This window comes from Cheilinus undulatus, linkage group 2 (assembly GCF_018320785.1).
Source record: "Cheilinus undulatus linkage group 2, ASM1832078v1, whole genome shotgun sequence".
Taxonomy (NCBI): Eukaryota; Metazoa; Chordata; class Actinopteri; order Labriformes; family Labridae; genus Cheilinus; species Cheilinus undulatus.
In genome coordinates, this window is record NC_054866.1 from 10,702,706 (window position 1) to 10,718,461 (window position 15,756).

Consider the following 15,756-nt stretch of genomic DNA (forward strand, 5'->3'; position numbering starts at 1 on the left):
TTGGTTGACCTTTGGCTCGTGACGAATGCTTGGGGATAGGGGATAAGTGGTTTTGTCATTTAAAATAATTCAAATTATCATTCATAGTTATAGAAATATATTTAAATCATTGCTTATTACATTATATTGATTTTCTACGTTTTATCTAATACCAGAAAATCCGTTTAATTTTGATTCTAATGGCAAAATATAAACTTCCGCATTCATGCTGCATTCAATGGAAGTACGACAGTTTTAAAACCATCAAGTATTGGGCTCTTCTTGCGTCAACGGCTCAATAAATCTGAGCCGCAACTTCGTGATTATTCAACACAAATTGTTTACGACATATACCGTAGATGTCAATTGAAACAATTCCATGTCAGTGCCTAAGGATTTGTTATTCAGAATTCTCCATGGAGAGCAACTATAACAATTTCTACGTCCCCTGAATGTAGCATCCAGCCAAAGACAAAACATGGCGGCCTGCATCAGCATGGTCGCAAGAGTTGGGGCCACAGCACTGACTGTGTTCAAGCCGGTAGCCGCAAAATGTTCCAGGCAGCCGACAAATGTGCTTATCCGTTTGTGCCATGGAGCCAGGAGCAGTTTGTACGAGCATGTCAGTGAAGGTTACAGCGACAAACCGGAGCTGGACATGAGAGCAGTGTGTGAGGAGACCGACAAAGTCATAGCAAACGTAGAGAACAGAAAGGGGGATCTGCAAGGAGATGATGTCAGGAAAATAGTAAGTGTCCATGTTCATGATACTAAAACTATGACAAATTTACGCAAAAAAACCTTCCAGAAGCTTACAGTTAGCTGTAGTAGGGCAGGCTGTACAGTTCCAGAATTATGGGCAGTAAAAATCAGTTGGTTCACCTTGAACATCAACCTTTCAACTAGTGCTGCACGATTTGGTTAAAATATGTGATTGCGATTATACAGGACAGTATTGGGATTTGCAATTGTGATTACGAATTATTTCATGAATAGTATCACAAGTCTACTTGCTTGGTTAACTAGGCAAATGCAGAACACAAGGATAGTTTTGAAATGTGTATTTCATAATTCAAAACAGACAAATATTAAGTAGCATTAAAATATCCAACCATACATTTTTACATTAATTCCTGCAGAATGACTTAACATTTTCCCTCAAATACAGTTTTCCTTTTTTTTAAAAAAAGATGCAAACTGCCAGAATGGTGCGAAAAGCAACAGGCTTTTTTTGCAGAATTTTTTAAAACTTTACTACTTAATACAAAAATGATTATGATTAGATTAATTGTGCAGCACTGCTTTCAACCTCGTAATTATGTTAGCAAGGATTAAATCCAGTTGTACATCCCTAAATAATGGTCTAAGATAAAATACAAGACCCAGAGACAGAATTAATTGAAATATAATTTAGATTTAGTTGTTAATTGTTCATATTTCAGCAATTAAAAATTCATTGAATTTGCTTCCTCAATTAATTTGTCAATTAAATTCTTCAATTTCCCCCTAATTTGCTAGGTATATTGCAGCCAAAAAGACGCTGTAATGTTATACTTTTTCCAGAATTGTTCACTACTTGTTAAACATTTGACTCTTGTATTGGTATCTGTGCCCCCCTAGCTGACACAGGTCTGTTGGTCCTGTCTAAAACTCCACAAACTTGTACCACCAATATTTACAGCCAATATATCAGTTTTAAAAATCTGAAAGAATTTTCTGTCAGCCATTACCAATAGTTACCTTTTTAAGCTTATATCTGCTTATACCCATATCATACTGATAAATCATTCAAATATGCCTTTTACAGCTTTATCTGTACTTGTTCTCAGGTGATGCTGTTTACTGTGTGTGTGTCCATTCTGTAGGTTCGTGTGTGGCAGGAGCTCCAGGCAGTGAGGACAGAAATTTCTGGGTTGGAGGAGGAGAAGAAACGCATCAGTGAGACAGTCAAATCCCTGGTGGTCAGTACAAGCCATTGCTGCAGTGTCCACAGTCACCAGTGATTCTGATACGTGTGATGCTAAAAAGTTTAATTTAGCTGATGCTTTTGACCAAAGAAACATCCAAAGTGAACATGTCAGTGAAGGTATGTACAGGTGCATCTCAAAATCATGGAAAAGTTCATTTTATTCTGTGATTATATTCTAAAAGATACTGTATTTTATTTTCATAGTCTTTAAGCTGTTTTCATCAATATTATAAACATCAAAAGCCTGAAATAGTGTACTTAATGTGTAATGAAATGAAAGTTTCACTTTATGAATTGAATTATGGAAAAAATAATTTTTCATTTTTTTTAGATGCACCTGCAGGTGTAGGGTGTAGGGATGGAGATGAGAAAGATCTTTAAACTTAAGTTTTTGAGTTAAAATAAAGAGTAGGGAAGATGGAGGGAGTTCAGCTTATGTTCATCACCAGCTGAATACTTGTGGTAGCTACAGTAAGGTTTCGTCTTGTGCCTTTATGAACACAACATTACAACTCCAAACATTTTTATGAATGTATTCCAGCAGCTGAGGATCCATGCTACCTACATGAACATCATACAATGAGACAATAATGCAAAAGACAGCACTTTTAAGTAGAAGTTAAGCCGTTTACTGCTTTTCATCTGATTGAATTCTGACATCACTAAACTTTGTGCTACATAGTTGCTAGAACTGCAGAAATTGTAACATCACATGCATACCCTCTATGACAGAATTTTGCAACCTTTTTTCTGTCAAGGCACACTTATAACTTTGAAAATTTCGAGTCACCTCGGTAAACTGGTGGGTTGGGACCCAAAAGTAGGTTGTCGAGCTGTTTTTACTGTGTCGCGACTTTTTGCCTGGAATAAAAATGATTGCACAAGCCTATAAAGTACTGAGATCATTAGTTGACATACATTTTATTGTACTCTGTTTTACAGAAATAGTAGTCTAATAATGTATTCTCCAGATACTTACTCATTTATCTCATTCCCGGGATAACAAAGCTGCTTTTTTTCTTGATAATGAAGTATTTCTGCGAGATCTCTTGAAAATCTGCAAAAATGTACATGCTATCATGGGGAAATGGAGTGCACATGTATTTTTTTATGTCCTGTTTATTTTTTCAGTCATCCAAGATCAGAACTGCAGCATTTTTCATTAAATGAATATGCATTGTTGATTTTTTATTAGACTTTGGCAAGTCCTTAGGCTGGACCACTGCACTTCTCAATAGGGTTGAGGTCAGTGGAGGATGGGGGCCAAACCATGAGTTTCTCTCCTTTTATGCCCATAGCAGCCAATGACACAGAGGTGTTCTTTGCTGCATATATTGGTGCTTTGTCATGCATGAAGGGAATTTTGCTACAGAAGGCATGGTTCTTCTTTTTGTACCATGGAAGAAAGTGGTCAGTCAGAAACTCTATATAATTACCGAGATCATTTTCACACCTTCAGGGACCCTAAAGGGGCCTACCAGCTCTCTTCCCATTATTCCGGCCACAAACATGACTCTACCACCTCCTTGCTGACGTCGCAGCCTTGTTGGGACATGGTGGCCAACCATCCATTACTCCATCCATCCGGACCATCCAGGGTTGCACGGCACTCACAAGACTGTCTGAAAATTAGTCTTCCTTTCATGTTTTGCGCTGTTACCTTGTGATGGACTACAGTTATGCTCCGTCATCAGCTGTCACCCAAATTCCCCCACTCACGTGTAACTTCAAACCTCCACTCTTTGACCCCTGTAACGCTGTAACCAAACAAGACATTTCCAAATCAGGTAAAGACTAGCCATGCTGCTCAGCTCCACCCTTTTCATTTTTACATTTTTTTTCAATTAAGTAGTCATAATGGGAGTGAAGCTGTTAAAAGAGGCCTTTCTGGTTGATGCTGCAAGAGATCCAAGAATGCGAGCCGCTGTGAGCCACTCATGCTGTGAACCAGGAAGGGTTACTTTTTACAGTTTTCACCAACACTTTGTGAAATTCAGGAAACATACAAGCATGAGCATGTTTAGTAAGTAAACTATATGAGTGTGTTTTTTTTTTTATTTTTATTTTTTTTATTGAACAGTCCTTGATTAAAAGTGGGAAGTAAGAAACAGATGTGGGTGGGTCTGAGCAACACATCCTTACCTAAAGATCAATGATGAATGAAATCATGAATGAGGGTGATGTTAGAATTTACTGTACATACTATATGTTCAAAAAACCACTATCAATATCTAATTCTCTAAAGCTCTATTTTCCTGTCAGTTTCAAAATTGCTTTTTTGTGTAAAATAAGCTTATAGCATATTAAAATGCATCCATAATTCTCACATAAATATATTTTTTCCACAGACTAGTAAGGACAAAAAAGCCCTCGCCAGTGTAAGTTCCTCCTTTACTATTCAGAATTGAAACTGATCAAAACTTTCTTATTGTTGCCTGTTTGTTTTTGCGCTGGTGAAAACTAAGTGCAATTTCTCTCTTCTTGTGTATCAAACAGCTTCCAGAGTACAGTCAGGCTCTGCAGAACGGTCGGGAGATCCGCAACAGACTGAACCAGCTCCTCACTCGAGAGACTGAGCTGGATCAGGAGCACTACAGACGAGCACTCAGACTGCCTAACACTTCACACCCTGATGTGGTGAGGATAGACACAAAAACACTCTTTTCTAAAGATTAGAAAAGAAATAAGGAAATATTAGCATTTTAGTGGGATTTTAAAGTAAATGTTTGACTCTTCCTTTTTTAGCCAGTTGGGGATGAGAGCCAGGTGAGGGTGGTGGAACTGGTTGGACAGAAACCAGGTGATGGGTGTGAAATATTGCATCATTTATCAGAAAAAATATAAAATACTTTCATGCATAACTTATAATCTTTTATTTCCTTGCAGAATTTGATTTCAAACCCAAAGGGCATGTGGAGCTGGGGGAGAAGTTGGGACTCATAAGGCAGAGGTGAAGAGGATTGTTAATTTGTTTCGGCTTCTTGTTTGACCTGATTTTCCACTTGCTGTGCTGTCTTTTATCTTCTCTTTTTTTCTAATGATTGAAAAGGAAAAGAAATGAGAGGATCAAGACAGTCTGTTGGATTAAATAAAAAATAAGAAGGTTTTTACAAATGGTGTATTACAAACCAAGTCCAACTTATGCATCATTTTACTGAATTTATCCCCCTGTCCTGCAGACATCTAGCTCATGTTTCAGGACACAGGTCCTACTATCTGAGGGGAGCCGGGGCCAGACTTCAAACTGCACTCCAAAACTTTGCCCTTGACAGGCTGCATCAACGGGTAAGACTGTATCTAAACATATTAGATAACTGCCTATAAATTGCGTGTTCATGTTCTTTTACAGAGCCACACTTGAGCTTTTCTTTTTACTTCTGCAGGGCTTCATTCCAATTGTTGTACCAGACATGCTGAAGGGGGCAGTATTTGTAAGTAACAGAGCTAAAGACACCTGTGTGTAACATACAAGGATCATACATAACTCAACACAACATACTATTGTCTTAAATAATTTAGGATACCATGGTATCCAACTGTTACAAATATATTCTGTTTGTATTGGAAAATAACTAAATTTAAAGCAGTACTTCACTGCAATGTGCCGTTACAATTACAAAAGTTGACTCTATGGCAAACAAACTCTGACCATTTCATTAGGCACAGCTGTTTAACTGCCCTTTATTGCAAATATCTAATCGGCCAATCACATGACAGCAACCAATGCATTTACAAACACGGACATGTACTGTTGAAGTTCAAACCGAGCATTATAATAGGGAGGAAAGGAGATTTAGGGAAGTTTGAATGTGCCATGGCTGTTGGTGGTCTAGCAGACGTTCAAGATAATTACATCAGAGTTGGACCCCAATGGTATAAAGTTGCTTCAAAAATCAAAACTTATCAGACCAGGCAACATTTCCCAAACTTCTATTGTCCAATTTTAGTGAGCCTATGTGAATTGTACCCTCAGTTTCCTCTTCTTGGCTGTCTTCTGCTGCTGTAGCCCATCTGCTTCATCGTTCGATGTGTTGTGCATCCAGCGATGCTCTTCTTTAAACCCTGAACTGCTGCTCACATGATATTTTTCTCTTTTTCTCACCATTCTCTGAAAACCCTGGAGATGATTGTATGTGAGATTCCAAGTAGACCAGCAATTTACGAGATACTCAGGCAAGACCACCTGGTTCTAACAGGCACAGCACCTTCAAAGTCCCTTAAATCACCTTTCCTCCTCATTCTGGTGCCGGACTTAAACTTCAGCAGATCCTGACAGTGGCTATATGGCTAAATGCATTAGCTGTTTTCATGTGATTGGCTGATGAGATAATTTAATAAATGAGCAGTTGAACCGGTGTACCTAATAAAATGGTCAGTGAGTTTATTTTAACTAAAAGCCACACAATGTTGTTGAACAGTTAAAATTTCACTTTCATTTTGTTTGATTTTTATTCATGGTATTTGTGATATTGATTACAGTTTGTGAAAACACTGAAACATAATGGTTTGAAGTCTGACTCCCTGACCTTCCCCCTTTTCTTCTTCATCATTCTGTTTTGTCCAGGAGGGATGTGGGATGCAACCCAATGCCCATCATTCTCAGGTCTACTCACTGGATCCAGAACGTTTCCCAGACCTCAACCTGGCTGGGACTGGAGAGGTCGGGATTGCAGGTGGTGCTTTGTTCTTGTTTACTTAGCTGCGTTTACATCAGGTGGTCTGGTTTGATTGAGTACAGTTTGGTACAGTTCGAGTGCTAAACGCCAAAATAGTTTGCATTTCCATAGACACCTGCACCCTCACTTGGTGGGCAGGCTGTAAAGGTTATGCACGGGAAGTCATATGCAGCACGAGTCTGCCGATCCAGCTGCTAAGTTGAGAAAGGATGAGTGTCAGAAATCAGTAGAGAATAAGCTTTATTTCAGCTGAAGTGTTTAAAAAAAAAAAAAAAAAGCTAAATTTGTACCCCTACAAAAGGGTGCCAAAAAGTGGGATGGTAAGGGTCGGTTTTTTGGGACCCTTTCCAACTTTTGCTGTATGGAAAAACATGTGCCATGCCATACCAAACTGAATTGGACTGCTCAGTGGAAACAACCCATTAGATCAGGGGTTCCCAACAGGAGTTGTTTTGAAGACAAGCATCATATTGTTGCAAAAAAACAACATCCATTTATTGTTTCATGGATAAAACCCAAGGAAGTGGACCTTCACAGATTTTTCTTACCAAAAGACCACTGTTTAAACTTTTTATTAAGTGCTTTATCATGATTTTACTTAATATTTGCAAATATAATTTTGACAACCTCAGAGCAGACAAAGCCTCGCACCCCCCTAGGGGTTCCCAGACCCCAGGTTGGGAACCACTGCATTAGAAGTCCACAGGCTACTTGTGCCATTTTGTTAATACTTTTATTTTGACAATTTAAACTACTCCAAAATGCATACCATGCTCATGTTAAGTCTTGTTTTTTTCAGCACAACCTCAGCTTTATGAAATCCAAACTATTTTTTACTTGAATTACTGTATACAAAACAGGGCCTAAAAAAACACAAAGAAATTAGTTAACACATTTTCAAGAAAGTTATTTAAAATAAGATATATGTCAAAATATGATGAATTTGTCAATTCAAGAGTTAGAAATTTATAAAATCTTGTAAACTTAAAAATATCTCAGGAACACTTTCAGTGATTTTCTTTAAACTTTACATAATTGCCACAAAAATAATTCACAGATGTGCTGAGTAGGTCTTGGAGATCAGAGGCTAAGGTCATTAGGCCTCAAATCCTTTATTTCTTGTATTCTTGTTAACTCTTAGGCCAGAATGTATGATGTAATTTCTTTTATATTATTTTTTACATTAGTAAACCACAAAAATGTACTAATTTAGTTACAAAAACAACAGATTTATTTAGCTTCTGCAATAAGTTCATGTTCTAGAAAGATCTTAAACCTTTGCAAGTGGACACCTCATGTCAATAACACCGTCATGCCTTACCTCCTCTTCTTTGGCTGTAGCTGGACTGACCAAAAGTAGGGTTGAGACAGCATTTCTAATATGGTGACCACCATCATTTGGCTGTGTAACGCCACTCAGAGGTTGATAGGTGACATTGTTAAGGCTGTGTTTATGATTATAGCTATTATTCTTGGATGCTCCAGCCAAATGTGATATTATAGAGATTTAGTTTTAGTTGTACCACATACTATTTAAATGGAAAAAGACAACAGATGTTAAAAAAGTTACTGCTAAAACAATGTTCATTGTAACAGATCGATTTAATAACAAAATAATAATCGACTTATTAATTAAACATGTTATGGGTTTTCATACCTTCTGTATGTGGAATTGTAAGAATCATATTTCAACATTCTTTTTCTACAAGAACAGAAACTGATCATCCATATCTGTAACCATTATTCTTGTTTCTGACTACTATAAAAACCTGCTTCTCTGTTTTCAGACTAAGACCTGATGTGACACATCCTTTTGACATGTGTAATGAGCATTCGCTCTGTGTCATGTGTCTCTCCTCCTCAGGCTTTTTCATGGATCATGCTGTGAGCTGGAAGGACCTGCCTGTCAGGTAAGAGGCAGCCTGCGGCCCTTGTTCATTGAAGATATTTTTATGCTGGAGGAACACAGCCTGGCATGATCTGTTTTCTCTGTTGCAGGTCAGTGTGCAGCAGCACCTGCTACAGAGCAGAGACAGAGACCGGCAGAGAGACATGGGGCCTCTACAGAGTTCATCACTTTAACAAGGTTTCAAACACAACAGCACAATGCTCTGCACACATTTGTAGCCATGATAGCAGACATGCAGACAGAAAGCACGCTGTCCACGAGCCTGATATTTGAAGTCAGTTTCATTATTTGCTTTAAAGATGCAGTGTGTAATATTTAGCCTTGTAGCATTTAGTAAAACAAACAAACTTGGTTAAATGAAACATGATGTCTGTAGGTAGGTCTATCCTAATAAGTGTTTATCCATCTGAAAAAATGTGTTTTATTTTTATATAAACTCAGAATAAGCAGTCAATTCATACATGGGGAGGGTCCCCTCCACGGACGCCGCCATCTTGAATTTTTGCATAAATCAATAAATATAAATCAACAGAGAGCATTTACCCACACTGACCTCATGCATGTCCATCTGTCCACAGGTGGAGATGTTTGGTGTGACTGCAGATGAAACAGGACAGGAGAGCTCTCAGCTGCTGGACGAGTTTGTCTCTTTGCAAAAAGAAATTTTCTCTGCACTGGAACTTCACTACAGGTTAGTATAAACACACATACATGCATCAGTTTTCTTACTGACACAGTAAAACCCAGCTCAGATCAAAGATGCACAACAAGATGAGTTGAAACTTGCATCTGGTTGCTCTGCAATAATTTTAAAGCCTGCCATTTCACACTGCTGCAACTGGGAGAGGCAATGTACTTCAGTTTCAACTTCACCTTTTCATACCTGTCCTATTGCTGCATAAGGTATAAATGAGGACAGTGATGTGAGTTGCTTGCTTGGTTATAATTCTGCCTTTGACAAAAAACAAATAAAAATGTCTTCAGAGCAGGGATAGGTATTGCACCGCTACCCACATGTCCAATGCCAACAGACAGTTACAACACAGATATGGCTACTTCATTTGGATACCCCACAACCTGAAATGAAAGGCAAGAAAAAAGTTATGGAATGTATGAGTTTTATGTGTTAAGTTACACCAGTTTTCCTTTCTTATCCCATACTTGACTGGCATCTTACAGAGTTGTTTCTTTGAGTCATTTCCAATAGCCACACAATTTTTTGTCTCCTACTGATGTCCGACGCACTTTTTCTCTCAAAAGTATTGATTCAGGCACTGTTTAGGCATCTGCACTGTATAAAATACATCAATTTTGCACCGGTATTAGAAAAAAACAACCCAGACGATACCCATCCCTACTGTGGAGCTGTCCGTGGGTGCTTCAGGGGAATAACCGGGGGAATTATGTCAGTTTATGCTGTGATATTGAGCCTTGAAGTATCCTGTCTTTTTTTTCCCCCAGATATTCCCAGATCAGTTTCATTGTTCAGTGTCAAAAACATTAGTGCTGCCTCTTATAAACAGAGTAAACACTAATGGCCATGACAGTACTTTGCTGGAGGGAAAGCTGATGATAACGCTGTGCTTTTTTGGCAGCAGTTGAACTGTAATTGTTCATAAACCTACTGTAGCCTTTGCAAGATGTATCCCATTTCACAGGCTGAGAAAGACCTATTTTTTTCTTTCTTTACAGTTCTGATTGATTTGCAATGGAAAAGGGCAGATTCAACAATTAAAGTCTGCCATGGCATTATCATATACTCAAATATTCTATTGTTGCATTTGTATTTAACACCGTGTCCTAACAGAATGCAACACCATCAAGTGTCAGTGACAAAATCAGCTTCTTTACACTAATTCCTACTGTAATGTCCTCACAGTGTTGAACAATGCAGCGGGATGTTTTTCACTGCTGCCCCTTTGTTTTTGTCCTCTCTGTTGCTTAAGATGGGTGAGGAGCAAGAAGAGAGGTATGACAAGGCATCAGGAGTGTCTGACAAGAATATTTCCTTGTTTTGTCTTTGATTTTTCTCGTTCAACAGAGCTTTGCTTTATAAAAGTTTAAATAGTTTTGCATTACCAATGTGCAACACCTTCTTTTGAATGTCCTGCTCTGATTTTTCTCGTCACAAAACAAATCGAAACTGTTCCACTCAGAGCTTTTAAAAGGTTATCAGTGTGCAGTGCTGAATTGCAGGCAACACCATCAGCTGGCCTGATTTATGCTACAGTGGCTCACTGTCCCCTGCAGTGCTCTAAAACAACTGATTGGGTTATGAATCTTTGGTCTGAACTGGGCTTTCCAGCCTAGTTGTTCTGTTGTTTTATGAAATGTTAAACAGGATATTTGGGGCATTTGTATGAGATATGGCTTGATTGTCAGATTTTTGTGTTGTTCAGAGTGTTGGACATGCCGACGCAGGAACTGGGTCCTCCTGCACACAGGAAGTACGACATTGAAGCATGGATGCCCGGAAGGGACAGCTATGGAGAGGTCAGTCTCTTTATATTGCTGATACAAAATTACCTTTTTTTAAATAAAATTATTGGGCTGAAAAGGATATTAACAGGAAAACCTGATGTGTTTGTATGGGATAACATATAGAAATGTGACTTTTTTTTCCAGATTCTCCCACCTAAAATGGTTACTGACAAGAAATATCCATGACAGTGTTTCCAACTCAGACTACATAGTTTGTATATATTTACAGCTGGCTAAGCATATTTACTGACTGTTTTTAACATTAGCCATCTAAGATCTATGACCTAATGAATAATTCCCCCTGGCTCTGCAGCCCTAGCAGTAGTGTTGCTGGTACCGCCTGCAGTTAATAAAAGTGAGAGAAAATGAGGGACTCATTAGCTATTCGTTGTTCCTCCTTAGATACAAATACTGAGATGAAGCATCAAAGTTGAACCTGTTCAGTGCTCTTTTATTAGTTTTATGCAGCTGTTAGCTGCCAGTGTTATTCAGCACTTACTTTAGCTTGATCATACTTCTGCATAGTCTGTGCTAGGGCTGACCAATCAGGGAAAATAATCTAGCTGCAATGTTTTTCCCCAAATATTGTGATTGCGATATAATATGCAGTTTTTTTTAATTTCCTCATCTTGTGCATTTCTCAACAAACTAACAGTGAATCATTCTATATTATGATGAACACAATATTTGGTGGATTCAACTGTGGTTGAACAATATTGAAAACATATCTAATTGCTATCATTTTGACTCACTCCAAACTGAAATGACTTGTTTTGTGAAAGGCATTGATGTATTTCTATTTTTTGATAAGACAATCATATAGAAAACAAGGCAAGTAAGATTTTTGCAAAATATTCTGAAAAAAATGACACTTGAATGTTTGCATCTTCTGCATTTGAAAATTGCAGCAGGACATATTGCAGTTTAATGTAAATGTTGATGAATAGCCCTGCCCTAGTCTACTTTGTGGCATTTGCTGTAGCCCTTAACCCTATGCAAAAGCTTATGCACATAGTATGGTATACACTTACTCAAAAAATGTAACTACATGTCAAAACAATGCAGACCACAAGCTCTGTGATTGATCGACTGGTGCATCACATTAATTACTGCATTAATTATTTGCTGTAATATGATGTGGTTCATCTTGTGAAAATAGCATTTGTCCTCTTTTCACTTCCCTTTTTATTTTGCCTAATGTTTGAAGTTTTTGTAGGTGAGGCAGTTTGCTCCCTGTGGCTTAGGACTCAGGAGGCTGTTGAATATCTGGGGTTTATTGAGTAGTTGAGTAGTGGAACTGAGTAGTTTGAGAAAAGGGGCTTAGAGATGATCAAACTTGTTTATGATTTTTCCAGCTGAATAGTGTCTATTACCTCTGTTTATTAAAAAACACACGGGTAAATTAGTGACATAACTATAGCAAAGCCTTAATATTGTCACCATGCCAATGAGCTTATTACCACATGCTTTTTTACCTCTTCTCTCTCTAAATTTGTACAAAATCCAGATTTCCAGTGGGTCAAACTGCACAGACTACCAGAGCAGACGCCTAAACATCCTGTATGAGAGAGAGGACGGCAGCCTGCAGTACGCCCACACAGTAAGACTGCAGAGGAGGCAGAACTACTCTACATTACTGCAGGTTCAGCTTACACCAGTGGACCAACTGAAAGATGTGTGATTTATGTTTTCTATAGGTGAACGCTACTGCATGTGCTATCCCTCGAACCATCATTGCCATCCTGGAGACTCACCAGACCAAAGTAAGACACCGAAATAGAACACCTCACACGAGGGCCAACAATCAATCAATCAATCTTTATCTATACTCGAGAAATCATTGAGGGGGACCGTCGTTTACAATGATGTCGAGTCAATTACAGAAGAAATTCAGAGGATAAATAAACAATAGAAACAGAGGTGAGACTGACAAAAGGGCATTAAAATCATCTGACTGGTGATGATGAAAATGACAATAAAGGTCACACTTACATAAAACAATTAGACATAGGGTTGGAGGCTTAAAATAACCAAAAACAATCACTGAATTGTCCTTAAAACTAATGTAACACATATGTCATCAACAAAAGGAAACAGATGACCCTGAGGTTATAATTAGTTTGATTTGTGTGCAATATTATACAGCTGGAAAAAGTGTTATTACCTTACCTAGTTCATCTTTGTGATAAGCAAGGTATGCTTGAAATTAAAGGGCCCCCACCATTTTGATGATCAAAGTATTCATGCAAATTACAATAGTTAACTAAAATGATGAGAAAAGGATGAAAAAATAATTCATAAATTTCACAGAAGTATACTGCTTTGTAATTTTTCATTAAATCTTAAAATAAACTATTGAAGAAATTTCAAACGCTTGGTTTTTCTAAATTTCAAACTGGATAAAGTCTGTATTTTATTTGAAGATTTCTGTTTGCATCTTGAAATATTAACAAAAACAACAGTGAATCACATGCCTGTGATAAGCTTTTCTAATCTGATTAGATGTTTACCTCTCGTCTTAAAGTAGTGCACAATCAGGGGTTTTAGAGAACAGATTCAATATTTTCAAGTTGGATAGCTTTCAAATCCAGCTTTTGCTTATTTTTCTAAAGTTTTAAACTAAAGCTCTTAGACAAATGAATGAGAGAAACCTTAGTCTTTCAGAAACATCTGAATAATCTAACATAAAAACACAACATTTTCTAAGATCTCCTTGGTTTTATACCCATGCAGTCCCTCCAGGATACATTGGCATTTTTTTGCCTGTTGCAGCTTTTTCATGTTCCTTTCTCTTCTTTTGTCCTTTTCCTCCATCTCTCCAGGAGGGAACAGTGCGTGTCCCCCAAGCTCTGCAGCCTTATTTGGGTCTTGAAGTCATTGAGAAGCCTAAATACGCTCCACTGAAATACATCGGGCCCAACCAGCAGTTTAGACCCCCCAGGCCTGCTCCAAAGACCAGATGACCCAAATACAAGTGAAGTGCTTTAAAAGCAGCCAGTGCCCATGAAAGCAGAGGTGGGGGCCGGTTTGCATTCAACATCACTTAGTCTAAAAAAGATATATATTTTTTTTTTACTGCTTGAATTTATGAATGCTTAAACAACACAACTCAACAGAACAGTTCTTTAGATCAAAGGTTTGCTGTATCTGTAAATATATTCATGTCTTCATTTGTCATCATGGGGATCATTGTTAGAAATAACAAATAAAGATAACTTTACTGCTCACTCATCATGTATTTCTACTGTTTTACATGAAACTTAATTTTACACTGATTTTACACAGATGAAGAAAGCTCCAAAATGTGATATACAGGCCTGTTTATGCAAATAATCTGGCAAAACATTGTTTCTTCTTTTTACATTATATCCTCGTCCTCTCTCTTTAGTCTACTGTTTATGTGTTTAATGTTTCATCCATCCATCCATCCATCCATTTTCTACTGCTTTTCCCTTTCGGGGTCACGGGGGGCTGGAGCCTATCCCAGCTGTCATTGGGCAAGAGGCGGGGTACACCCTGGACTGGTCACCAGTCAATTGAAGGGCTGACATATAGAGACAGACAACCAGGCACACTCACATTCACACCTACGGCCAATTTTAGAGTCACCAATTAACCTAATGAGCATGTTTTTGGCGGTGGGAGGAAGCCGTAGTAACCGGGGAGAACATGCAAACTCCGCACAGAAAGGCCCTGACCGGGAAGCGAATCGGGGACCTTCTTGCTGTTAGGCAACAGCGCTTACCCCTGTGCCGCCATGCAGCCCTTTAAAGTTTCAAGTCATTTCAAATGATCAAAAATTAAAGAGCTAAAGTGATGATCCAGCAGCTATTACAAGTGATGATGTTTCCACCAGGGCTGCAAGACTGATTGCAATTCATTTATTGTTGCAATATTAGAACACACCATAAACACATTGCTAAAACTGACTCTGTTACAGTACATAATTAAACAGATCTAATGTAAACAAGCAATTCTCTCACTCAGCATTACTTACAATATGCCCACTAGCTCAAGAGTGTCCACAAACTACATCAAGTGGGTCGACTGCAACCCTTCATCTGTTTTAATTGGCCTGCAACAAATCCTAAAAAATAAAAAAGTGACCTGCATTAGAATAGATCAAGCTTGTTCTTGGCTGCATTGTACTTCTTGGTATTGGCACTTAGTGTTATTGATGTTAATTCTGTAAACAAACATTTTGATAAGAAGAATTTGTAGAGTTGCTCCTTTTATGACTAAATCAAAGTAACAATGTAATTGGTTAACATAATGACAACCAAAGTGATAATGATTTCTTGATCATAACACCCCGATGAATGAAAATAAAAGGAGTAGAGCAGCCAATAGTAGCACCAACTGTGCCTCTTTGTTTGGCAGTGTGCTCCGTCTCAAGGTCAGGCTTACAAAGCATTTCCTGCTAATTGCCTTTAAGCAAGAACAATGATAAAGTTTGGCATTTTGGTGGTGTTTGCTATTGTTTGTGTCTGTTTCACCTGCATTTCCCCTCTCCTCTGTACAAAGTGTCGTTCTCATCCTAATCAGGGTCGATACACTGGAGGGCCAACCGAGGACAATCCAATTTCCCACACCAAAATCCTTAAAAAAAGAAAAAAAGAAATCACAAATTGCCTTGTAGGCCATTATTGGAAAGCTGTGATTTAGGCTGTTTTTTATTTAATTTTTTTAAAGGTATTTTTTAACATAAACTGAATTGATTTTTACCACCTTTAATACACTAA

General features: G+C 38.1%; 1 protein-coding gene across 1 annotated transcript; it reads left to right on the forward strand.

Moving 5' to 3' along the window:
• The first annotated feature begins 455 nt into the window (after positions 1 to 455).
• Positions 456 to 14,241, forward strand: sars2 (seryl-tRNA synthetase 2, mitochondrial). The gene is made up of 16 exons (XM_041807856.1): positions 456 to 727; positions 1,845 to 1,940; positions 4,297 to 4,326; positions 4,445 to 4,585; positions 4,694 to 4,748; positions 4,835 to 4,898; positions 5,128 to 5,233; positions 5,332 to 5,379; positions 6,513 to 6,621; positions 8,489 to 8,534; positions 8,623 to 8,710; positions 9,112 to 9,224; positions 10,933 to 11,026; positions 12,522 to 12,614; positions 12,712 to 12,777; positions 13,837 to 14,241. Exons 1-16 carry the CDS (start codon positions 458 to 460, stop codon positions 13,975 to 13,977), a joined length of 1,560 nt encoding a protein of 519 aa, XP_041663790.1. The 5' UTR covers positions 456 to 457; the 3' UTR covers positions 13,978 to 14,241.
• The last annotated feature ends 1,515 nt before the right edge of the window (positions 14,242 to 15,756 follow it).